The following is a 26,697-nucleotide window of genomic DNA, read 5'->3' as shown; positions in this document are numbered from 1 at the left end:
TTAAAGACATTCAAATAAATATTCAAATATTACAAATATATTATTTGAATTTCAAACTAGTTGTCAGGTAATATAATATTAGGACAAAATGTCAATAACAACCATTTAATTAATATCAGTGTGAATGTATTCGTTAAAACTAATATCCAAGTATACATTTAATATATTGGTATAATGAATTTTTTTATTTAACATCATTCCATTCCAAGAAAAGAATGTTGAGTATTTGATGGTGAAAAATAAAAAATAGTTTTTTATTCTGGCAATAGATTACATCCAGTCATGAGATATTTTCAATTTTTATGACATTTTTTCAGGATTAAATTTCCCAGTTGAATTATGAAAGCTTATTTATAAAATTCAAGATAAACATATATTTGATAATCTTACTCTAATTGTGTCATTTAGGATGTTAATAAAACTGCTAACAATTGTTAAAAATTAGATTAACTTATTTTCAGATTTGAAAATTTAAATCCCTTTTTCCATTATAATTATGACCATTATGGCTTGTGGATTCATTAAAATTTAATACCTATTATTAATAAATTACATTTAATAAAATCCAATACTATTAATCACTGAAAATATATTTATTTGTCATCAATAATACTTCAATGTAGCTAAAAGAAGTTCCAAAAACAATTGTGAAATATATTATTTAAATAAAGTAACAATAAATTTATAATAATCATAATTTAGTAAAATAATCAAATGTCCACTTCCAACAAAACTCATATTCATTTTTTAATTTGGTAATGCAAATAAATGAAAAGCATCAAAGAGACCATCCGTCAATTAATTTATAACAAAAACTGGTCAATTCAATAATAACGACTGTTTATGATTAAATTGATAAACAATAAAATTAAACAAAAAACCATCAATTATTGTGAAAGCAAAAAACAAGCAAACAGTATAAAGCTACGATAGCGAACTGGTTATTGCTTTTTGGATGAATTGTAGTAAATATTTGAGAATGGGAGAATATGCCGGACAACAAGCAAACGATCTAGCAATATTTTGTATCAGAATGCAAAAGCCACAACTGCGTGAACTTAAGATAGATAAACGCGAGTAACATTAAATCCTATGGCCTTTTATAGGTCTTCTTGAATAAGGTTTTACTACTTAAGCTCTATAAATCACGTCTCAACATATATGTAAACGTCAAGGGACGCCAACTTTTCTGAAGTTTAGTGACAGATTAGAATTTAATGCAAGATATAAGCATGTAAGCAAAGAATATTGCTGCTGTAAAATTTAAAAAAGTAAAGTTTAAAATTCATTGAAGTGAATAAATGTAGGTTTAATGAAGGGATTTAAAGCTCAGTATTGGTAAAGTCTGTAAATGCATATTTCAATAGAGCCTAACTGATGGATGTCTGCACACGTTGACATAACTGTTGGCGAGTAGGATGGCAAAAGGGGGGGGAGGACATTTCATCGGGACACCTGCTGCCAATAAATCAATAGCAGATATGCCGTGTAATTTGTGTTTGCTGGGTAGAGAGGAGATTCCTGGCCCTCTGGGCACCGTAAGGTAAATTCTCTTTGGCATTAATAGCTGTTAAATATTGGTTATGCTCTCCTGGGATTCAACAGAGCGCGGATGTTGCCCATGCATAATTCAGTAATCATGTCGGCAATGATCCTTCCAATGCACTTAGTTGTCTGTTAAGATTTACTGCATTTTCTAATAACAAATGTTATTCATTATGAAAATACATAACTAGACGTTACGCTGAGAAAATACTCTAATTATTTCATTTTATCATTACTTCAAAAGCATCAAATAATTATTCATTTAATTGATATTGAATATTTATCAACTACGAATAAACCTGTCTTAATACTCAGTCCATCTATTATGTAAATATTAAATTATTCTGTCGTACTACATACGTAATTAAATTAAATGAATTAGCAATCATTTGTTGTTAATTCTCTTTTACTGGTATATTTCATCTAAAAATAAGTCTTTCTAGTGTAAATCATCATTAATGATCGTATTTTAAGATAGAAAAAAAAATGATTCAACAGCTATAGGTTTATTTCCATACATAAATATTTAAAAATTGAATATTGATTATCCGTTTCTACATGCTTTAAAAATGATGTGTTGGCAATAAAATCGCATATAGAAGGGTCAAATATGCTTATACAATAAAAATGAAACACCTATTATTGATTACAGTTTTTCCTCGAAAATTTTTTGGAGTATTTTTATCATCTAATTCTATGAATTTAGTTGTTACTTTTCTGAAAATATTACCTTAACTGTGCTTGAAAAATGTTTTTCAATCTGGTTACCACCTAGAGACGCATAAATTTAGTAGGCTTGAGTGGAAAAAAAAACTAGGAGTGTACTGAGCTTCTTCTAACATTCATTAGCTACTTGCTACTGAGAAGGCTGCAAACGCTGTAGAGATAGATACTTACTCCTATTTATGAAGCAATTTATTTCCTCCTGAGAGCAGCAAAGTTCCGACGTCATACTAATAAGCTTTGCGTCATTACGACTTTCAAGTTACCGACGATGTGAAATTGCAATATTCGACGAAAATCATTATTTCATTTACTTTATCAGCAGTTTCGTTTTATGTATGCACTCACTATTTTAGCATTACATTAAAGTGAAAATCTTCTAGGACGATAAAATAGAAGAATAAATATTTTCACATTAATAAATAAAAAAACTTTTGAAAGAAAATGAATAACAAATATGCACTGTATTAAATAAAAAAAATCCAATGTGACTAAACAGGCTAGTGATAACAAGTTTTTTTTGTAAGTTGAATAGTGAATTTATTTATTTTCAAATACTGATTATTGGAAAAATTTTAAAAAAGTTTGATAACTTGCAGTTATAAAAAAAAATATTTATTTACATTATTTGATATGCATAAGAGAAAAAGAGATCACATTTATCATTAGCATCAGAAAAACCTCTGAAGCTTCTTTTAAAACTTGAATAGATATTCATAATCAGAGTTTTCTAGGTCTGTATAATGCATCCATCCATAATCACAAATATTATAGTTCTTACAATGATAATAAATAATAAATATTCTATAAATAATTGAATTATCCTTTATAACATCATTAAAAATATCATTGATAATACTCAAAGATATATAAATAACATTTTATTACTTCTCTGCATAAATCATATTCGAACTAACAAATTAGTAATGTATTCGAACTACTTTCTCATATAATGAAAGTTATTTTTAAAACCTAAGTGAGATTCAAAATAGAATACATAAACTGCATGAAATGTAGATCCCACTAGTGGCTCTCTCAGGTATACCTAAAAGTATATTTTATTGTTAGCATAGCAATAGCAAAATTATATTTCATAATAGAAGAGGTATATTTGAAACCTTGCCTCACAACAGAGACCGTTAATTCGAATAGTGTAAATTTGTGTCACAGCACTGGCGAGTCAGCTTTATTACATTCCCGATCTCGAGGGAATCTACGCAAACTATGGTAGTTGTTTAGAGGCGAGACAGAACAAAACCTCTTTCCCATCCGGCCTTGTTGTAGTCTAATAGCACATAGGACGATTACAAGGCAAGATTGCAGTCTCACTACTGACCTCGTATCAGTTCAAATATCAAAGCGGAAGTCATATCTAAATATAGCTTTAACTGTCTTTTTTTCGTTTTTATTAATACAATTACTGGACTCTTTTTACAACTATTCACAAAACATTTGAAGATAATACACATACTTTTTAAACATTCATTGACCCCTGAGTGTCGCAATGAGAAGCTCAATTGCACCACTTCAATGTGAAGCATGTGACTTATCAAGTGATCTGAATGGATGTTGGTAAATAGAAATAGCTGCGCTTGGTCAGACAAGAAGGTAGCAACTTTAACGATCTTATTTTCATTTTATTACATATACTTTTATATTCAGAGTTAAATTAATATATGAACAAATTTATTGAAATGAAATGTATAAATTATAAAATGAATAATAAACATTGCTTAACTTCACGTGTTAATGATTTATTAACTTATTTTCACATACAATAGTATTATGCGTGAACGATCAAACACTGTATAAACAAAATTTACAAAATAAAGTATAAGTCTTTACAGCTAAAAGCTACTAATTAGTAAATCACATAGCTTCATACTTCTTTCAGTAATGACACCGATTAGTGCCACTGAATCTAGTTTTTTTTAATTATTACTTTAAGCTCTAAACCTTAGTTCTGATATTAAATAAGGTAGCTTTTTCTAAATCAACTAATATATAATATGGGGTGGGGGGTTCTTTCATATTTTCATGTTACAATAGTATAATACATTCATTATAATTTCATCATTTCTACGTGTAAATATAAAATTATCGTCTTTTATCATTACACCAATGATAATTGATATCATATGTATAATTGGTTTTATCTGTTTTTTCGTTTCTTCTAATATTTATAATAATATTCATTAAAATCATTATTATTTATTTACTCCAATGAATTTTTGCCTTCTTTCTACTATTATTATAATAGTTATTATTATTATTAATAATAATATTATTATTATTCAATTACGTGACCACTGTAAAATATCTTTGCACTACTAATATAATATTCATTTATAAAGGAAGAATTATTTTTTTTAGTTAAAACGTGTTGCACATCACTTCAGACGCCGGCCATTTGTTGAACCAGAAAAAATATTTAATATTTATGTTTTAAATAATATCCTATTGTGAACAATTGAAGTAGTACTCTCAAAATAAAACTCTAGTTCATTCTGGTTATTAGGAAAAATATTTTATATGCTATATGATCCATTATTTTCAATCAAATACAGTCAAAAAACTGTAAGTAGTGTAATGATAAGTTTATTATCATTATTTTGAATGATTCAATTTTTATCATTTATTTACCAGTCTATCGTCAAGATTGAAGTATGTTTATTAAAAATACTGAAAGTATATCTTTGATTATTTTTACAGTTTGTTATTAATTCATTACATTACGACAAATCAGACTAAAATCACTTAAAATCATTGATAAAAATGTTAAAACCATTAAAAATCAGTATCTTCAATCTCGCGAAATATTTTGTTTATTTTGTTATTTTATAAGTATGTCCTTTTTATTTATTCATTAAATATCAATAAATGGGTTGCATCTTAAACTTCACTTCAATTTTTTTCAAGTAGAACTTTGACATCGACGGTAATTGAATAATGCTGCTTATCACGAAGCGCATGAGTCTACTATTTACAATGAAAAAATATACACAAATGTTACAATAATGCATGAATTATTTTATAAACCATTTATTATTTTGATGTCGATTTTCTGAAGATTTCATATTTCTTTATTCGCACTCCTTATCAATTGGAACAATTAAAGTCTTGTAATTACAGTTATTCTAGAACATAATATACAATGTAGTATGTTGACTTTGCTCCATTGAAAACTAAAATTGTATCGCAATCATTTATGACAATAACTATAATTAATCTCGATAACTCATACTAATAAAAAAAAAACACTTTTTACAGTAAAATAAGTCTTAACGGAAATTTCATGATTAAAGAGAATTAAAATAAATCACAAAATGTACATTTTGGTTTTAAATTATTTTTAAAATAATTTATTTAACTTGATTCTGTTTTCATTTTTTGTCATATTCTCTATGTTTAAAGAAGTTGGCCAAATGTCATACCAAAAAAATTTAATAAAAATAATTCTATTCTGCGATATGTACACAATATTGAATTAAGTTATTTTGTATTTATTATAAAATTGGAATCAAATCTATACCATTTTTCATTATCATTTTGTTTTTTACTTTTTGAAGACAAGGTTATTTGATGTAATTTGCACGCAATTAAAATTATACACAATTGAAGTCATAAATTTTTGATTCGTTACATGTAATATCACGGCAAGTACTTCTTTGTTTATTACATCATTGATAATAATGAGTAATGATTTTTTAGAATACATTCATATTTGTTTTCCATTTATCTAATAATTTTATTGATAAATTTAATTTTTATAGAGAAATTATGTTTAGAAAATTTGTGAAGAAAGCATATAGTTAAGTTATTGATCGATTATGCATCAATGAATTAAACATAAATTTTTTCAATTTTTGATATTAATAAATTGTTTATTGTCTGTCATACGTTGATATAAGCCAAGATCCGGTATACCATTTTATACACTAAAAACAGAGGTCTATGCTCTGTGTACAATAAATCTATTACTAGCACCATTGTATCATTTTGTCATAATTCACAATTCAATTATAAATGTAGTCAAATAAGTATATTTTTCATTTTTAAAAATAGCTTGAGAAAGTTTTTCAATTCAATAAGAAATACATTAAATTTAATGGAAAATTTTCCATTGTACTTTTAAAGAAACTTAAAACGACCAATGAATACTAAACAAAAAGTATAATCTTGAATAATTCAATAAAGAAAAATATTTACGAACTTATGATCTCAAGCTATTCTTAAAAAAAGGGATAAAACTTGACAGTCATATTATGCGAGCCTTTTTACCATGTCTCAAAGAGTTTTGTTCATTTTTTTTCCTTTCTATTTGTTTGATTAATTTTATGATTATATGGTATTTAAAAATGAACAACCTGAGTTAATGAAAAAAATATTTCTACTACAAAAGATTGTAGTTATGTTATCTAAATATCTAAATAATTAATAATTAGTTATTAATTAATCATGAATTAATAATTAATAAGTAGTCATTTATGATTCATAATCAATCATTTTTTTTTATAAATATTTAGGATTATTTCTTTGTTTATATTAACCAAGTGAATAGATTTTTCTAGTGGTGAATGTGCAAAAATATTATTTTGTCATTTATAATCTCATTACTATTTTATTGTGGGAAGAAAGGAAATGGTAAGACTCGAAAAATCGACGATGAAATATTTTCGCTCTAAAAATAATCCTGTACAAAACAATTTGATTGAATTGTAAACAATATTTGATCAATTATATTATTCATAAAATATCTTTTATCGTCGATAAACTACTGAAAAATACTTAGAAAATTTAAGTAACATCATTTCTTTCTGTTTATGTCCTTCTTTCATTTTTTTTCTTTTTTGGAATTAATTGAAGACATACATTAATGTCTAATATTTTCTTTATATATAAAGACTCTAAAAATGATTGTTTGCGTAGAACAAACATACCCGTGGATTCAGAAGTGATTGATTCATTAGCATATTCATAAAAATATCACCTCGTACTTCGCAAATGAATATTTGACTTTGTTTAACGGAAACGAAAAAATATAAATCAATTGTTGTTTACATTGATGTTTATAAAATGGATTAACGACTGCTGATTATGTTTTCCATTATTTTTATAAAATATGGAGTACATTGAGACACGCTAACGTTTCATCAGACTTGATAAGAATATATGATTGTTTGATTATTTAATTATTTATTTTATTAAATACCATTTTTCCTTATTCTGTGTTGAATGTTTAAAAGCCGTAGGCCTTGGTGGTTCTAAAACTTTCTAGATAATTTTTCAAAAAGTTCACATGAATATAATGCAATACATCACATTCAGATACAAATTAAGGAAAATTCGACATTTTTTAAATTCCTATTTTAATGAAAAATTGTTTTTATGATTCTACAAAAAATTGGTCAAAATTCTGAGATACAAAAGGAATTTTTATATCACGGTATTCTTTTTTAATTATTCGTCGTTTACTTTTATAATTAATTAATCAATTAATTAATTCATATTTTACAAACTCATTAAAATATTACATATATCCATTGTATAAATATTTACAAATACAAATCATTACACCCCCACCCTATTTTTTATCTTCAACCATTCTTTTATCATTATTTTTTTTTTTTCGTTCTTATGAGTATTTTTCCACTGATTTTAATCAATAGAAACATTTGTTTTTACATATTTTATTATTCTTCAAAACTATTTACACTCACACGAAAAATCGTTATTGCAACACGTATTTTTCATTCCAAATTATCAAACGCTACACTAACGATAATAACAATTATCAATGACCATTTATCAATTATTTTTATTAATTGATAAATTATTTTAATCGGTCCCATAAAATCACCGACATCTTGGAACTACCTTTTGTGAATCTACAGCATTTAATTTTTTAGATCTTCGTGATTTAGAACGATTCTTTGTGCTATTCGTCGATGATGAAGTTATTTTTGATGATCTTGTGCTTTGTACAAATTGTTTTCTGATTTCTTTGTGAGATTCTCTGTTATTCTCCATTTTATCCAGTTCTGCCATTGCCTCTTGAATTGCATTCTCCAGTTGCATATTTAATTTACGACTTCTAAAGAAAAGGATAATAATTTTAATATTATTTTCAACGATCAACAATACTTTAGGATACTTAATAAATATAGATAAAGTATTTACTTATTCAAATTCTAACAAGTATTCATGCAAATTATTCTAATTGAAATTCATTGAGATTACAAAATAACATGAATAACTTAAAAAGCAATCAAATTAAGTTGAATTGATCATGTTGATTTGCAAAATAAATGCTATATCTATTTGGCTAAAGATAAAGAAAACATATTTGAAAGCAGTGATAGCTGTTAAGCAATAAAGAAACATAAATATATTTGAAAGATAAAATATCGCAGTATCAGAAAAAGAAGCTCTATTTATCTATCTATATATATATATACTACAGTTACAAGTGTTTAATGATATAGCATTTATAAATATATCATAGCAATTTTTGTTCATCCCTGTCGGGTATGCGACTCACTTCCTAAATCTTTTTCGTGCTCGGTGATGTGCTTCAAGGCCGTCAGAAAGGGACTTGAGATTCTTGATTTCAACCTCAGTGAGGGTATTCCCACCCCCATACCAACGTACACAGACGGTTAAACTGCCTGGGGGTCCCAAAGATTCAACTTTGCCGGGCCAAGCCGGACTCCCTAGAGCAGCACCCCACACTAGTTCGCCGATTTTCAGTTTCCAATCGTTTCCTTTATCTCCCTTATCCTCTGATACTATGCCAAAGAATAAACCATCTTAATATTCACTTTTTGTGAAAACTTTCTTCCATCAATTGTATTAAATATGATTAATTTTCTAAAAAATTTCAATTTAACCCAATTATTTTTTAATTTTAATTCAAATTTTAAATTTTTAATAAATGATCATGATTTATAAGTTATGAAATCTACTGTTATAATAAACAATGATTCGATACAAGTGAGTATCTGTACCTCTGGCTATTCCATACCCAAAACCGCAATTCTTGTGCTAATATTTTATGTAACTGCGAGATTAATCATTTAAATGAGAAAAATAATCTTGGCTTAAATGAAATTTTGATCATTTAGATAGGAACTTTTTATGTAAAATCTTAAATTCAATCAAAATTTAATTATTGCCGTTAAAATTAAACTCCCTTCTAATGATAACTTTTATATTATACAAACTTAATGAATTTTTTTGCGTTATGATGTCTTCCGCATGCCATATTTATTGAGGTTTATGATATTTATGTACATAATTAAAAGGGTGAAAATGACTTATGAAAAGTGTGAGCCACACCCCGACTGAAATGAGCATAAGATCGAAGCGAATTATTCTCGATTTTCCATCTTAGTAATTAATTAATACTTATTAACAATCATTCATAAATATTTTTTATACATGCCATTATTCTAAATGGCATTAATTAATGATGAAAAATGTGATATCGAGATATTCAACGATCGATTAAGATAATAATACATACTGTATTAATAATTAACTAATTATTTATTTATTTGTGTGATGTTAAATAAGAAAAAATTTTAGTGAGTGCATTACTTACCTATTAAAGTATATTCATATTCATGGAATAATGAGATTTTGAATGTTGGGAAGAAGACAAAGCAAGAATGTAAGAGTAATGAGCTTTTCATTTTCATCAATCACTTCTTAACGAACCACTGATGTATGCTTTGTATGGTCGTGAATATGTGAACGTTATTATCATGTTTTAATGTTCATAAGTGCTATTCTTGATGATACTGCCAGTTGTAATTAACTGCAAAACCATCACCCAAGTGTTTACGCAAATTAATGCTGATGATTCATGCATGGAAACTAGATATTAGCATGCATAAGCATATTACAATAGCCTCTATTATGATGGTATAGACAAAATAGCTAAATGAATGTTCAATAACTTATAGAAGATATGGAAATTTATAGATAGAAAATTTATTCATTGATTGCTCATCGATTTTATGTATCTTTAACTTTTTCATGCTCTGAATTCATATGAAAAATATTTTCTATTTGAATAATAAAAAAGGAATAAATTTTTACTACTGAAAACATTTTTAGCAATTTATTTCCCAAATCTGCGGTTTAAAATATTCAGTAATAAAAGCGGTCACATCATTTATCGATTTTTTTATGAAGCATGAAAGAGTTAAATGTATATCTCATAAATAGAAAGCATTGTTGGAATTTAAATCTATGCACCACCAAGTACAAATCTCATCGAAGTCTGGTTTATTGTTCAATGGTTTCTATTAACAGTAAATGTTACTACACCAGTATGTTTGGATTAACGATGCTTTCTGTCATGAGAATAAAATCCATTTTATAGAGCAATGCGCATTGAGTTAAGAGCTATAAAATACAATACAATACTGACCATCCTGGTCTTCATGCAGAGTCGAGTGCATAGAGTGGATGGAGTCCAGCTTTCGCTTGATTCCCCGACCGAGGGTATGCTCTCTGCCTTCGCACCTCACTGTGCTCACCACACCCTCGGTTTGCTTCAACGTCTCTGGCGTAAAGATCTGCCAAATACAACTTGGTCAAGTCATACACTAGTCTACGAGGTACATGCCAATATGTTTTATATTAATTTATGAAATTAATGTTTTGTATGCAGTAAAGATACACTGAGGAAAAAATTTCTTTCTAATTATCAAAGCCTAAAACATACACTATTAATATCAAATTATGTAAACTTAAAGTTCATATTATATTTTGAAAAAATAAAAACTTCAATAACCAGCCGTTTCTTTTTTAAATTCAATATCAATGTGCTTTGTTTTGTGCATGAGTTGCTTTAATCAAGCGGCTGCTAAATTTATCCATTCTAGCTTTTATTGCGAATTTTTTTTTTCTCAGTATAAAAATGATTGTTGTTGTTAATTGAATTTCGAGATGAGAATAGAATGTTTTTTTGAGGTCTGTAGAGGCTGCGAAAGAATAAAAGACTAATGGACATACTTTTGTGTTGATACACATGCAATTTTCAATGCCAATTTCAAACGCAAACTTAATTTTCAGATATACGCATGCTCAATTAAGGGAATTTTGCGCGAACAAATTAATTTCACGAATTTATTTCAAAAAAATTTTATTTTGAGCATGAAATTGTTTGATTATATTCTTTTTTAATATAATATGTACGTTTTCCAATCTCCCGTAACTCATTTGTATAGTAATGTTACAAATAATATTATTGCAATATGTACGTTTCTACATTTAAATATTTTTTTGACAATTTTTGTTGTTTTTATATCAATTATTAAAATCAATTGTATGTAAAAAAAATGTTTGTAAATAATATTTTAATTTAAAATATAAACTTATTACAAACTTAATATTCTTAAAAATATGAATATTAATTAATATTAATATTTATTGAGAAACTAGTGCCAATTGTTATCTTCGTAAAGATAAATATAAAGACTAAAGATTAAAGGTAATAAAAAAAATATTACAAACAATGTTAAATATTTTTATCGTAACAAAACTTGATACTCAAAATGTACAATAAAACTTATTAATCCGAACGATTAATGTCATTTCTCTATCACGATAAAAATATTAACTACTCTTCGCCAGAAGAGTCGTCGCTTCCTTCATCTAATTGATCGACATAAGGAAATTGATTATCAATAAATCCATCAACGAAGGGTTTATTAGTTTGACAATTAACAACAGCAACTCCATTAGGGTCAGTCCTACAGTCGTACAAATGTGGATAAAGTCCCGAAGTTATGTTAAAGTTGATGACTTTAGGAGTGCCGACAGTTGGCGATAAATACGTTCCCTCGTCTCTCCGAGTTACTAATGCTTTCTGTACCAAGTTTTCATTGTCTTGCCTATCATTTAGCGATCTGTAAGATTGTGAATGGGAACCTGAATCGTTCGAAAGTTGTTGAATCGAACGAAGGGTTGGAAATCTATTGTTAGATAGGAGAGTATAATCCGCATGATCTGGCATTAATGTTTGCTGTCGAAACACGTTTTCATCGGGAATAACATAATTGTTTTGATAAATAATAGATTGATAATGCCCGTGACCGAGAAGGGGTAATGAATGAACATCGTTTTCTCGGTAAGAAACAGACACGGTGTCTTTACCAGCACTAAGCTGTTCCTCCGCGTTTGATTGGTCCATTGTATCTGAATAAATGGAATGATTTGGTGAAGACGTGTCCATGTGCTCCTGTGAGTCAGCGTATGTGTTTTCTGGGTGTGTCGTATCGGCTGGCTGGTGCATGTCTATTATGGTTAGATGATGGGTGCGCTGTTCTACGCAGTTACCAACCTGGATGCCTGTCGTCACTGTTGATTCCACAAGAGTTTTTCCATGCAGACCAGCTTGACTTAGAGTCATTTCCTTCGTAGCTATTCCTTGAATTCTCCAGTCATCTGTCGCAGTTTGAATGTCTCCGGAATCGGGTTCGCTACTCGATATACAGTGAACCATCGGCTAAAAAAATTTTTTGTTAAAAAAACATTGTCTAACTTTCTTTAATTAAAGCACTTTGAATGTAATTTTTGTCGTTAACGTTTTCTATTGATTAATAAGAATTTGATTACTATAGCTTAATTATCGTCAAAAGGAAATGATTGATATTACAGAATAAGAGATTGATTTACCGTTGATGATGAATGATGTCTCGCAGTAATAGGAGGTGCCGGTGAAGCAGCTCCATGAGTGGTTGTATCAACAGCAGGACTATTGGATCGTTGACTATTTCCCGGACTATGAGTAGTGGTATCCGGAGGTGATCCTTGTCTCATGAGAGTCGACTGGGTATTGTTTGCTTGATTACCAGCTGTTTGTGTAGAGACAGAATGTCTAACCATTGATGGACTATGTTGGTCGTTCTGTTGTCCATTGGTATCGATTCCTGAACTATTCTTGTTACCATTAGTGCTTGTCAAATTAAACTGCGGTTGTCGTTGCTCTACACTCTGTTCCGACGAAGGAGAACTGATAGTACTCTTTGGCGAAGCTGGACACTTTCCCTGAATCATTCCAGCACTTAAAATGTAGGACTGATTGTGGTCAAGGTTTAAAGACTGGTCTACATTATTTCCATTGTTTGTAGTAACTGATTGAAAGTCAGGAATTTGATTGTTTGAAACCATAGTTGTTTGTTGTTGAACTATTGTAGTATTTTGTTGTACAAATGTTGTATTCTGTTGATTTGAAGCCGAAGATACGGCAATATTTTGTGCTGTACCACAGGGAACCATCAACGTTTGCCCATTCATCTGAATAAACTCTTGCTGCCCTTGAATATTAGAGGGTCGAACTTGAGACGTATTAAATGTCATTTGTTGATTTGGACTGACATTAGCAACAATTGGACTCAATTGATTACTGAAAGACGTCGTACCATTTACTAAAAACTGTCCGCTATTCGAAGAAAGAAATTGAGCGCCAGGACTATGCTGTTGAATAATTTTACCTCCAGCCGCTTGTGGTGCTCTTATGACCATTCCTGCTGGACCTGCAGCAAGGATACTTTGACTTGGACTGAAGATTCCGCTGTGACTTTGGATAGGTGTAAGAACATTCTGGCCATTGACATTTTGGATTTGAAGTTGCATTCCAAGATTACCCGTATCTTGAAGCAATGTAGCAGTACCATCTGCAGACATTACCATGCTTCCTAGTCCTGGAACGATAAACTGTTGAATCGTTGGGAAATTTTGTACCATTCCTGTAGCACCATTTAGCAAATTAACCGGTTGTAGTAGATTAATTTGCTGAGCAGGTTGAGGATTCGTAATAATTTGTTGAGTGTTAAATTGTGCTGATGTAGCACCAGTTTGGCCATTCATTACTAATTGTGCTGGTGCTCCACCTTTTCCAGGTACAATTGTTAGTGCTTGAAGCATTGGACCACCAATACTTTGAGCCTGGAAATTCTGCTGAGCGAAATTTGACTGTGACTGCATCAGCATACCAGTATTTTGTTGTGAGGAAGCAATGTGAAGCATCGAAGCAACAGTTTGAGAATTGCTTTTACGTTTTTTGTAAACTTTCTTCTTACTAATTGCAGACTCTGGAGACAATAAAGTTGGCTGTCTGTTGACAATACTTTGATTAGTGGTAACAGTTCTTGTGACATCTTGATTAGCTTCAATAATAGACTGAGCATTCTGTAAAACATTTCCAGCAGCAACAGTAAGATGTGGTATTTGAACGTTTTGTCCAATACCATCCATTGTCATAACACTAGGTTGAATAAGTACAGGAGTTTGAATAGTATTAACTAGGACTGTTGGTTGTCCAATAACCTGTTGCGCAACTCCAACAGCTGGAATCACTTGGCTTACGGTACCAGTGACACTCGTTACCATTGGAGACACCGATAAAGGTGGCATGGAACTGGCATTTGAAATAATTTTAGGTGGTGGTGGAGCCATAACGCCACTTATTCCTGATCCTGTACTGGCCATAATTAATTGTCCACCACTAGAAACAAGAATATGGCCAGGAGGAAGAGTAGAACCACTTGACTGCTTCAATACACTTCCAGATGCCAAAACATTTTGAACGTGTACATTAGATTGTTGATCCTGTTGGTGAGTCTGCTGTTGAATTGTCGATCCAGTACTTGCTTGAGGTACTTGAATACTTGAAACCACGCTTTGTACCATTTCTAGTGGAGATTTTGATACTGCTGTACTTTGTGATTGAGTTGAAGAAGCTGAAGGTACAGAAGATTGGTGTACTGTTGAAGATGATACAACAACATTTGTTGAAGCTGTTGCTTGCTGTAAAGAATGTTGTGCTTTATTGGCTAAAATATTTGGAATAGCTGGATTAGGAATTCCTGACGGTGTATTTATCGATACTGTAGCAGTATTGGCTTTTCCAGCAAGCACAGATGTTATAGTATTGGAACTAAATGTGTGTCCACTTGCCATCGTAGTGATGACAGCCGCATTACCAGAATATGGGATGATTGTAATTCGTTGAATTGGATTGAGCGTGTGTGGATGAGGCTGATAACCTTCCAGAGTAGATTGTTTTTGTTTTCCATTCGATAAAACGACAGAAGCATTCTCTGTTGGACCAGAAATACAAGAGATAGCAATTTGTGATGGAGAAGAGCTTGGAGATACAGAACTCGATGCTGATGAAATAGAACAGAGACCTGATAATTGATCCTGAGTTATAATGTTGTTAGAAATAGTAGATTGTGATGGTTGCTGGCCATTAACTGGAGTCAATGGAGGTGGTGGAATTTGCCCGGAATGAGAATGAGGCGTGGGAGGTTGGGAATAACTGTGCGGCGTCGATGGTTGAGATGAAATAAGACTTTGTGGAGTTGCTGGTTGAGATATTGATGAAGGTGGAATGTCAGAATTGGCTGGGCTGTTGGTACCAATTGGAGATCCATGACTTGTGCTTATTGTTCCACCTTGAATTGGCCAAGATTCCATTTGTTGATTCGTAAATCTTTCTCCAAATGTCGATGATGTAACTGGATCATCTCTTTGATCAGAATGCATGATATATTGTCTATGCATTTGTTGTTTATATTGTTCGGTGATATAAGATTGAGTATCAGCACTCGTAACACAGCCTTGGCAAGAACTATTATCTGAATCATTAGTATTGTTATTTAGAGACGTTGGTGTCATACTGCTATGCACAACTACTGGTGATGTTGCATGATTTTTGACAGAATTACACATCGAATTTGATGGACTTGTTGCTGAGGAAGGCTTTTGTTGAGGAAGATAATTATTTCCATGATTTCCTTGTATCTTAGATGTATTTACCATCATTTGCGACGAACTGACACCTGTTTGTCTCGATATTGTACTATTTAATAAAGCCGTTTGTTGGGCTAAATACCCACTAGGATCATCCAGAAAACTGGGAGAATTATTTACGGTAGAGCCAATTTGATTATTAGTTTGTGATTTATCATTAAAATCATCATCCGGACTTGGACTAGATTGTTCAAGATTATTTCTCATCTCCATATGTTGATGTCTTTGTTTCTTGCCTGAAGATTTACTCGGTTTTGCTTTCTTTCTTGCTATTTCATCCGTCCAGGGAGTAGTTGGGGGAATATGATGATGTAGAGGTGGAACACGATCTAGGCTATTACATGTGATATTTTGAACTGATACTGATGACGGAGATTGATGCGATGGAGTAATAGTTCGATTTTGTTGCCACATTTGTGTCCTTTGGTTGAAATGATGATTGTTAGTCTGTCCATTCTGTCCATTTCCGTTGATGGCTTGAGTATCAACAGTATTTCCACTAGTTGGACTCCTTCCTGCTTGACTAACCAACATGTACTGCTGATGTCCTGATTTTAACTCCATATTCGATGTCTTAGGGTCACAACTTCTTTGTTGGAATTGCGATACTTGGTGTTGAACATACATTCGTTGCATATTTTCATGACTAAGGTTCTGCATACTTCCATTCTGTACATGATGCCTTTGCATGTTGTGATTATGCATCATTAGTTGCTGTTGGTGTTGTTGCGACATTTGCTTTGCGTTCATGTCTTCATCCATGGAAGGAATTCGATTGTGTCTCACTTGACCATCAGTCGCATTGATTCCGGACATCAAAGAGCCATTATTTGTCGGTTGAGATATATCACCTAGATGGTGGCTCATTGTTTGATGATTAAATTGCATTGGCTGGCAAACCTGAGACATCTGCTGTTGCTGTTGATGCTGGAGCATATGAAATTGATCGTGCGTTTGATTTTGCATCATATGTTGGTTTGATTGTTGTTGATATTGCATCGAGTGCTGATGCATTTGATGCATTTGAGCATGAATTTGATTTTGTGAAGAATTCTGATTAGCCTGTAAATGATGTAGAAAATTATCATTGACATGATGGTTAAAATTAACTTGTTGATTTTCTTGCTGGTGTTGATGCTTTTGTTGCATTTGTTGAATATGCATCTGTTGTTGATTCATATGCTGCTGTTGCATCGCATGAACTGACTGATCATTCATTTGATTTATATAATGAGGTGATTGTTGATGAGATAATTGATTAGTTATGACATTTTGATGATGTTGAGTCATGTGTTGCTGCATTAATTGTTGTTGTTGTTGTTGTTGTTGTTGCTGCTGCTGTTGTTGTTGCTGTTGTTGTTGTTGTTGTTGTTGTTGTTGTTGCTGCTGCTGTTGTTGTTGTTGTTGTTGTTGTTGTTGTTGTTGTTGTTGTTGTTGCTGCTGCTGCTGCTGCTGCTGTTGTTGTTGTTGTTGTTGTAATATCAACTGTTGCTGTTGTTGACTCATATTGTTAAAGTTTGTACCCTGTTGATTCATGATCAACGGATTACCCATCAACATGCTCGTCATATTGTGAGGATTCAGCCTTTGTTGTGGATTTCGCACGACACAAGCGTTAGAGTCAAGATTTTGTGAAGGGGAATTGAGTAATTGATGACCGATTTGTTGATTATTTTGCTGAATTGGCAGAGCAGTCATTGGCCAAACCTGAGGGGAAAAAAGTAATTAGTTCATATGTCAATTTAATCGAGAATCAGAAGAAAAGTAGTAGTTTTATTACAGTCTTTATCGAAAACAATAAGAATCAATAATGTCAATTAACAGTCTTTTAGCCATCTCATTGAAACAAAAGTTTGAAGAAAATTCAATTATAGTTACAAATAAAATCAATCAGTTATTGAAAAAACTTCTTTATTATTATTTTTGTGAATATTGATGTTTCAAGAATGGTAGACATTATTGGAATATTTTTTATCAAGACTGTCCATTAATAGCAAGTGTTTTTGGTGTATACCTGAGAGCCGTTGGAAGACGGCAATGCCTGAACTCCCGTGGCGCCTGCCACAGCAATAGCTCGTTCTCTTTGCGCAATAAGTTGAGACACTGACACTCCTGAGTAAAGATTTCCCACGCTTCCAAGCTTCCTTTTTTTCTTTTTATTCAGGCCATCTGTAAAGCGCAATGACATTTAATTAATTACTCGTTCGACACAATGAATTATTACTATCTCTTTGTCATGATGATGCTCGTAGTATAACATTCTCCATCGACATTCATGAATGTCGACAAACCCTTTGCTGTAATTAAGTTTACGCATAAACTCCAGAATAATCGAAATTCCAGCCTCAAGAGCACGTAACTCCCAAGTTAGGGAAAATCACGCTTCTGTCCTCTACCCTTTTGTCGCTTCCATTCAAACAATCCCCCGAGATTAATTAGACCTCGAACCTGGCCATTCGTGAACGTTGTAATTAACAGAGCCAAGATAATCTCAAGTAACAACTGATATTTTCAGGAATACAAGCTTTCTTTGATGTTCCAATGAATATTTAATTTTCTTCCAACAACCAAAAAAAATTTAATTAATTCATAAATTTTAATTGCTAAAGTTTCTTTAATTTATTCATTAAACAAATTACTCAATTGATTTGTTGTTCATTATTTGATGTAACAGTTAATTACGTAAAAAATAAGAAAATGAATTAAATATTACTCAGCATTTTCTTAAAGAAAGTCGTTATACAATAATAAAGGATCTTAAAGACCATGATGATGAGTATAGACATTAAACTAGCAGCTATCTTGATAAAATCCCGAGTATACGTATTTAGAGTGACTAGAGTGAATTTAACGGTAGGGGAAAGTCGCCTTTTATCCAGCAGCCTACGGCGAATAATTATTCTCCGGTGTAAAGGGATGATAACTAAGAGAGTTGGGAAGAGAGGTAATGAATCTCGTCAACGCGGTAACATCACCCGTTCTCAGCTTTCTACTAACAAAATCTTGTATTGCAAACCCTCTAGATACTCTGTATAAAGGGGTGAAGACTTGCGTTAAATCTTGAGGCCAATTTGTGGATGACATAAAATGTTTTGATTACTCCACATTAAATAAGTCAACAAAACAGATATATCTTCCAGAATGATGAATGAGTTATATTCAACACACACTTGATTATATTATAAAGCTACAAGGAGATGTTTATTAAGCACAAAAGAGATATAATAAAATATTTACAGTGTCTTTATGAGCTTTTTTGATAGAGATAAAAAATCTCTACTCCATAATAATCTCAATGATATTTGAATTTTTAGCTTCATAACTTAATTGTACAAGTGTTATCCTGATGATGTAGTTATTCAGACTGAATCAAGTCAATTGCAAAAGCGCAAGCGCGAAAATCGCGCATGGAGACACGCGCAGGAATCACAACTGAACACAAAAGGTGGAGAACTCGTATGTTTTCGACCGAGCATGTCCATCGTTACAAACGACTTGCTTTCATCCCCACTTATCCTTTTGAGAATCACCACTCTATAAGAGTTCAACATTGCTTCTATCCAACGACAAAATTAACCCTTATCATCGTGTCTTGTCACCCTCGAGTGACTCAAGCGCATCTATAAGACATTCACTTCTCTCAAGGGACTTTTGATGTATCTCTAGTATCTCAACGTCAGTCGTTTCATCAATTATCGCCAAATAAAATGTTTCCTCAATCATTCATTCAATGTTTACAATATCCAGATGGTATTTTTTTTTATATAATATAATACTGTCATGCAAAGTATGAAATTAAGGAACCTAATAGCATGATCGTAATTAAAAGATCTATGATAGATAATTTGATTGAGTAATGAAGTCTAATGAGTTTTAAATGTATTAGAATCACCATCACATCTTATCCTGTCCGGACAATTATCAGGACTACAACAAAAGACAAGTAAATACGCAGGCGCAAAGTAAAGCGCGCAGAAAACCGCGCGCAGGAATCAAAACCGGACATGCAGGCAGCCACCACCTTGTGATCACCCTTCTCCACACGACACCACTTCATAAGGCTCAACGACGCTCATATTCTCCTACAAAATTAACCTTTATCAGCGTGTCGTAGCGGTACTGGTCTCACTAACTGAATTCTCCCCACCTGTCTTTAGCAGCCCCTACCGCGCTACTTTTCATCCCCTACATGGATCTAGTATTCACCGAGCGGATTCCTTCCTACTCCCGGGACTTATTGATCGCTTGCTACGATAAGAAGACGCGAGCTGGCTGATTGGTCTCCTCTCCAACTTGCAAGATGCGCGGGGAGAACGGTTGCCTGTCCAACTTTCGCGATATATACTTTATAAATAATACATATATTTCGTATACATACTCCAGAGACTTTGTAATAGTATGAGTATAACGGCTTTTGCCTGGAGTATCCCGTAAAATCCAACCACCAACCATTGACGTAGAATTGAGCACTCGTGGGATGGGACGAGATAAGAATGAGGGCGAAATAAACGGACATACGACAAAGCGATTCGATAACGAGTAAAAAGCTTTCCTTCAATCTATATAATAAAAGTATCACGAGAATGGGTTTATAGTCGAGGGAAATATCAATTTGCATGGGAAACATATTTACTTTAACGTCATATTTATTTTGATGGATTATTCACATTTTTATTCTAACAGACTTTTATTCCATTTTACTTCATTTCATGCTCTTTATTTATATTCGAGAAAAATATCAATTTAGAGGGATGAAATATTTACTTTAACAACAGAGTTACTTTAATGGATTTTTGTAATTTCATTTATTGAAATTTTCATCCTCTCTGTGTATATGAAAAGCAGAGAAAAGTGGAAATATGCACTTCGAATTAAATTTTTTTCTGCAATAAAAATTACTAAACGAGCAAAATTACTTTATTCAAGTGCTTTAATAACATAAATGATGATGTATATACTAGCTCTGAGCGTACAATTTAAAAAGGTAGTTTTTATTTTATTTAGATATTTATAACAATAATCTTCGACTTGAAATACACATTTTTTCAACTTAAAAAAAAAACCAAAACAATTCACTAACTACACAGAAGTGAAAAATGTTGAAATGCTTAAAAATCCGTTAGTATCTTTTTGCAAGATCTTATGGCGTGCAAAAGTTTTGCCAACCGCAGCTATTGATAATACGCCAACCGAGTGCGCTATAAAAAACGCATAAACCGCTTGTCCTCTGGCTTTTATTTCATCCTGTGTTCGCGGAAGGAAAAACATGAAAATGTTGGTGAGTACTGTATACGTTTCACCGTGTCAATTCTCTCATTTCTCTTTTTCTCTTATTCTTGGCATAGGAAAGGGAGGCTGTCGGGTACGTTTTTATATCGCCGGAAAATTGGAATTGAAGCGGCAGTCGAGTGAGCCCCGAGGGCGCTTGGTAAAGTTGGAACGAGCCCATAAAACACCGTAAATACTGTCGCCACTATAACGTACATACTACTACAACTCGTGTGAATATATAACCGGATACAAAAGCAGAAGTTAAAAGTAAGACCGAGTGCTTTTTCAACGGTGTTACATGTGCGGTCGATAAATGTCATTTGTGAATGCAGAAAAAAATAGCAGAGAAGAAAATAATAATAAAGGAAGAAAAAAATATATCAAGAGAATATAAAGGTTCAAAGAGGTGTGAGAACTTGAAGTAAAAGGTGCAATTAAAAAGTTGTAACGACGTGATAAATCTCACTGAACTTTGTGTTTTAACAGTAGATTCAACCCATGATGATGAAAGGAAAGGGATTTGTGAGAACATTTAGTAGCTCTTTGAACGGCGCTCTCTTACTTAATCGACTTGGCAGTCGGGTCTCTTAAGTCCATTAGATGGATATTCATTTTGACAAATTGCTGTATATAAACCATAATATTAAGTGTTTTATCAGTGGATGCAAAAAATTCAGTCGTTCTCTGAAGACAAGTGACTTTCAAAGCTATGTATTATGTATATTCAACAGTTATTAATGCCAATAAATTATCCAATTCTATACAATTAACATTTTTGTATGATTCAAATAATTTTTATTGTTGTTCTCATCGAAAATTTATCATTCTAAAAGATTGCTAAGCAGGAAAATAATACAATTGTAACCGACGATCAGGTGTAGCTGATTTATATGTTAGTGCTTGATGGATTTTAAAATTTCTTTAATAATTGTCTGCTCGTGTCAACTCAAATTTTAGTTTGAGTGGTTAAAAGATACAACTTATGAAAAAATTTTTATATTTGTCTACATAGTACATTTATTAAATGAGATAATAGATAAAAATTATTTTAAACTATAATATTAAACAAATATCATTAAATAAAACTAATTAAATAAACTCAATATTCAATTAAATTAAATTGATGGATTAAATGTGAACAAATTTTATGGTCTTCATTTTATGTATTTCATTAAATTTATGGTTAAAAAATAATGTAACATTTGTGATTTTAAAATTCACTTTACTATTTTTTTGTATTTGATTACCTCTAAAGAAATATTTTAAATTCGAAATAACCGTAATTCTATTAGCCTATAATTACTTATTGAATTATCAACTGTTACTGCATCTTATTTAATGTTATTAATTACTTATAATATGGCAATATTTTGTGAAACCTGAAACCTTGCAATTTTATCAAAATATTTAATATAGATGAATTAATGGCCCTGATTATTCAACAATTATTCATTTCAATGTTCTACACATAAGCTGTAATTAGTATGTGTTATTAATTAACACTGTGCTCACAATCAAATTTATGCACAGAAATTTCTACACAAAACGATAATTGTAACATTATGTATCCAATCTCTAGAGAGGTTCGATTGAATTAACAGCATTTAAGGTAATTACTAGTATTTAGCAATAACATGAAATAACCTTTTCCGTAAAGGGGAAGATACGAGAGGCTACTGAGTAATCAGCATTGAGGGAGGCTAAGAGGGAGCGAAAGAGAGTGAGAGAGGGAAGGAGGAAAATTAAAGCAATTTCGACGATGGTGTAAGGTAGTTACAACATTGTTCAGGGTAACGCGGTCGAGTGCTAAAGTGACTATGCGGTGCTTCAAACTGCTTGGAGCTCTCGCACTGTTTAATCGAATCACTAAATGCGAATTGAAAGTTTAATGAATTTTCTAATCTCACTATAATGTCGTAGGTTAATTGAATAATTTTATTATGATTTAACGGTGAGAAAAAATATAATATAATAATTTATTTGAAATAAACGTAAAAACTGTAAAAAAAAAAATAAAGTTCAAACTTCTGGACTAAAAAGTTTTTAATGATAATATCTTTTTAGATTGGAAACAGATGGAATTGATTGAAAGAAAATTAAGATGGTATAAAAGCGTAGGATGAAAAAAAGGGGTGAATAAGAATTTTCCAGGAAGAAAGTTTGGCTCAAAGCTGTAGACGAGGACGATGAGGAAAAAAGGGGGACAGGGGTAAAAGTTGAGTAATTTCCGACCGCTGAATTCTATCGGCACAATAAAGAATTGAGCCTGAAAAAGAAATGAGGAGAAATTACGAATTGGATTTCCGTTGATCGAAGTATCCATTATCCCGACGGCGTTGGGTGGCTATTCAATCTGCAGTTATCAGCAGTGAAGAACGAAGAAAGGTCGCAAAAGCGGAATCGGCTGGAACGAGGTTATACGCTGGAGCTGGTGGAAGTCAAGAAGGAAAGAGTGAGAAAGGGGCAATGGGGAAGCATAGACAGCCATGGAAAGACTATATATATGTATATATATACATGGGTAAAAAAAAGAAAAAGAAGAAACAGAGAGAAAAAGGGAAAAGTGTTGGGGGTGTACGTTTAAGACTTTTTGGAAGAGAAACTCGAATAAGGGTGTCGACTCCTTACATTCCACTACTTTTTACTTGCTCTCATTTTTTCCCTTTTTTTACACCCCTATATTCCCTTCTCTACTATCGTAATAACGTTATGACGCGATGAAAGTTTAATACCGCTCGGCCGGAAATTTAATATCCTTCTGCTCGTCTTATTTTTCTTCGTTACCGCACAGTGGAAATTATGAATGATGAATAGGATTTTCAAGGGGAAAAATCCAGTAAAAAAAGAAAAAAAGTGTCAAGAAATATAAAATTGAAGATTACTTGATTCTTGCTGACTTTATGTAATTATTCTTGTGTTTGTTAATATTGTCAAGTTTTTTATTTTATTATATTTAATGAAATTTTGAAAATAATATTCAATACAGAATGCGGAATTACTCGCATTTTTCTTCAAATGTAATTTTGTATTTTTCGTTTATTTTAATTGAATTTGAAAATTAGAATTAGATTTAAGAAAAAAGGAATTAACGTGTCGGAAAATGTAAAATATTAAAGTAATTTCTCTGATAAGCTTATCAGATAAAAGCAGAAAAATGAAGGAATGTAATTTGAAATCAATTATTCATCGTTTATTTAAAGATCATTTCTAATTGACAAGAGGTAAGAACGATTACGTGGCAATTTTATACAGCGATCAAGTTTATAAAATCTACCCTCATGAAATCACGAGAGTGTTTGTTAAGGAAGTTTAAAGGGTCTTTACGTAAAGCTGCTTTACTGAAAGGTGAAACTCTGAAGTATACTGACGTTCCGTTTACCACTCGTGATACACGCTCGAATTTTTGAAAGCAACCAAGAGAATAAAGCGACACGCGAGGGCTTTTCCCTGCTCACAATTTCTTTTAGATTATACGCGCAATACCCTAAGGTAAAAAGAGAGGGTGCTCTTTCATCAAATTGTACACAGAACTTCCCCTCGCGCGTTAAACAACATCAAACATCGCCAGTCAACTCATAAAATCTCCCTTATTTTCTATTCCACACATTTTTACTCCAACGCACAAGTAAAAATACCAAAATATACTCTGTAAAGTGAAATCAATTTCATGAAAGAATTTTCAAAACTTTAAATTTATCAAATTTGGAAATTTCGAAAAAGTTGGTTAATATTTTGAATCGAAGAAGAAAATGATTACAATCATTATTAAAAGTAATAAATGAGTGTTAATCAACATTGAAGGAGATAATTAATAACACATTTTTTTAGAACAATATAGATAATAAAATTTATTAAGCTGAAGTAATAGCATTGACAAATGAATGGTTGCGGTGGGCGGAAATAGCTGTAGAAAAGGGTAGAAAGCAACTGAAAACCACAACAGTGCCACTAGTACTATCGTCACTACCACAGAAGTGATTCGTTTCAGTTAATGTGCTCCTCAAACCCTTTTTTGTCTGCACAACTTTTTTCAGCTGATTACCAGAAATGTCCTTTCCCCGCGGTGCGACATCCACAAGAATGAAACTTTTGGTCTCTCTCCAATAAAAGTTGGCACATGCTCTACCAATGGCGGATAAATGTCCGGAAGATTATACGAAACGACCCTGAAACGTTCATATTACGCCAACTTCAAGTCTGTATGTTGCATAAGTTTGATAATGCTCCGGTGCTCTTACGGTCGAATTGACGTAAAAGTTTGTCGCTGAAGTGGAGATGAGAGTCATTGAGAAGTTGATCAACCGCAGACTTTCCTATTACCGACCTTAACCATTTGGATGTAAGCCATATTTGCACTTGAATTATGTTGAATTGAATAAAATGGTTACGAGTTCATAAAATTTACAAGATTGAAAGAATGGAGGACCCGAAATAAAGAAGGAGAATGAATTTATAAAAGAGTTTATAATTCTCAACTCTCACCTTTTTTTGACTTGTCAGATGAAGTTGGCGAATCAGCACTCGCAAGGATTCCGGGAGGTCCTTGTACAGGTAAAGTGGAAGAAGAGACAACTGGTGTACACGAGGCAATTGGACTTGCTGCAGCCACAGGCAACAAAAGTTTCCTCTTATGGTTGCAAAGCTTGGTCATCTCCCGCGTCTTTCCTTGATCTGGACTCCAAGGTCGTGTCGCTACCTGCAATAACATTATTCTTACAAATTCGTTTCTTACATTCATAAAGTAGAATCTTTATTGTAAAAATAAAAACCTCGTCGCAGACGAATAAAAGATCGTTCACAAGATACAATTTTGAAAAATAAATAAATAATTCTTTTTTTTTGTCAGAATGTATAATTATGAAAATTTAATTAATCCAATTAAATAATTTTTTTACAGCTCGGTATCCATACATTATTCATCTTCAATTTATCCTTATTTTTACAATAATCATTATTATCATGACTATTATTTTTGTTGGAGTAAACTTTGAAAATGTATAATTCATTAAATTCTACAAGTTTACTCTATTAGCAATGTAGTCAAGTTACCACTGAGAAGCCGATAGACTGAGAAAGATTGAGAGTACACAGGATCAAATTAAAATGCCTCTCTTCCGGGTCTCCACAATTCTATTCCGACTTTCAAGAGGATTCTCAAGAGATATAGTAAATAATAAGAACGGATGCAACTGCGAGTAGTCACTCGACGATTCATGAAATGCGATAACTCGTCAACTATATTGTACAAGTAAAGGATAAGAATGAGAAAAAGGATATACAGTGATCAAGTGTAATTGGCCAAGACTCGTGACTAGCTAAAGAATCTCT

At 31.8% G+C, this 26,697-nt stretch overlaps 1 protein-coding gene across 6 annotated transcripts in view; it reads right to left on the bottom strand.

Annotated features, from left to right (window-relative positions):
- Positions 1 to 3,657: 3,657 nt before the first annotated feature.
- The window catches only part of LOC118064365 (putative mediator of RNA polymerase II transcription subunit 26), a 175,067-nt gene continuing 152,027 nt past the window's right edge, over positions 3,658 to 26,697 (bottom strand). For 4 of the 6 annotated variants that reach the window (XM_035078896.1, XM_035078897.1, XM_035078899.1 and 1 more), the window contains 7 exons: positions 25,852 to 26,065; positions 18,113 to 18,267; positions 12,958 to 17,805; positions 12,623 to 12,787; positions 10,706 to 10,853; positions 8,810 to 9,056; positions 3,658 to 8,362 (listed from right to left, as the gene is read on the bottom strand). In XM_035078896.1, the coding sequence (XP_034934787.1) occupies positions 8,125 to 8,362; positions 8,810 to 9,056; positions 10,706 to 10,853; positions 12,623 to 12,787; positions 12,958 to 17,805; positions 18,113 to 18,267; positions 25,852 to 26,065 (6,015 nt within the window). In that variant the 3' untranslated portion in view covers positions 3,658 to 8,124. Of the gene's footprint in view, positions 8,363 to 8,809; positions 9,057 to 9,871; positions 10,088 to 10,705; positions 10,854 to 12,622; positions 12,788 to 12,957; positions 17,806 to 18,112; positions 18,268 to 25,851; positions 26,066 to 26,697 lie in introns of all 6 variants that reach the window. The other 2 variants (XR_004690050.1, XM_035078898.1) reach the window with 2 other exon arrangements.

Source organism: Chelonus insularis, unplaced genomic scaffold, assembly GCF_013357705.1.
Source record: "Chelonus insularis isolate UGA/USDA-ARS -01 unplaced genomic scaffold, ASM1335770v1 contig_17_pilon, whole genome shotgun sequence".
Lineage (NCBI taxonomy): Eukaryota > Metazoa > Arthropoda > Insecta > Hymenoptera > Braconidae > Chelonus > Chelonus insularis.
Note: the sequence above shows the minus strand (reverse complement) of the source record. Positions and strands in the feature narration are given on the sequence as shown.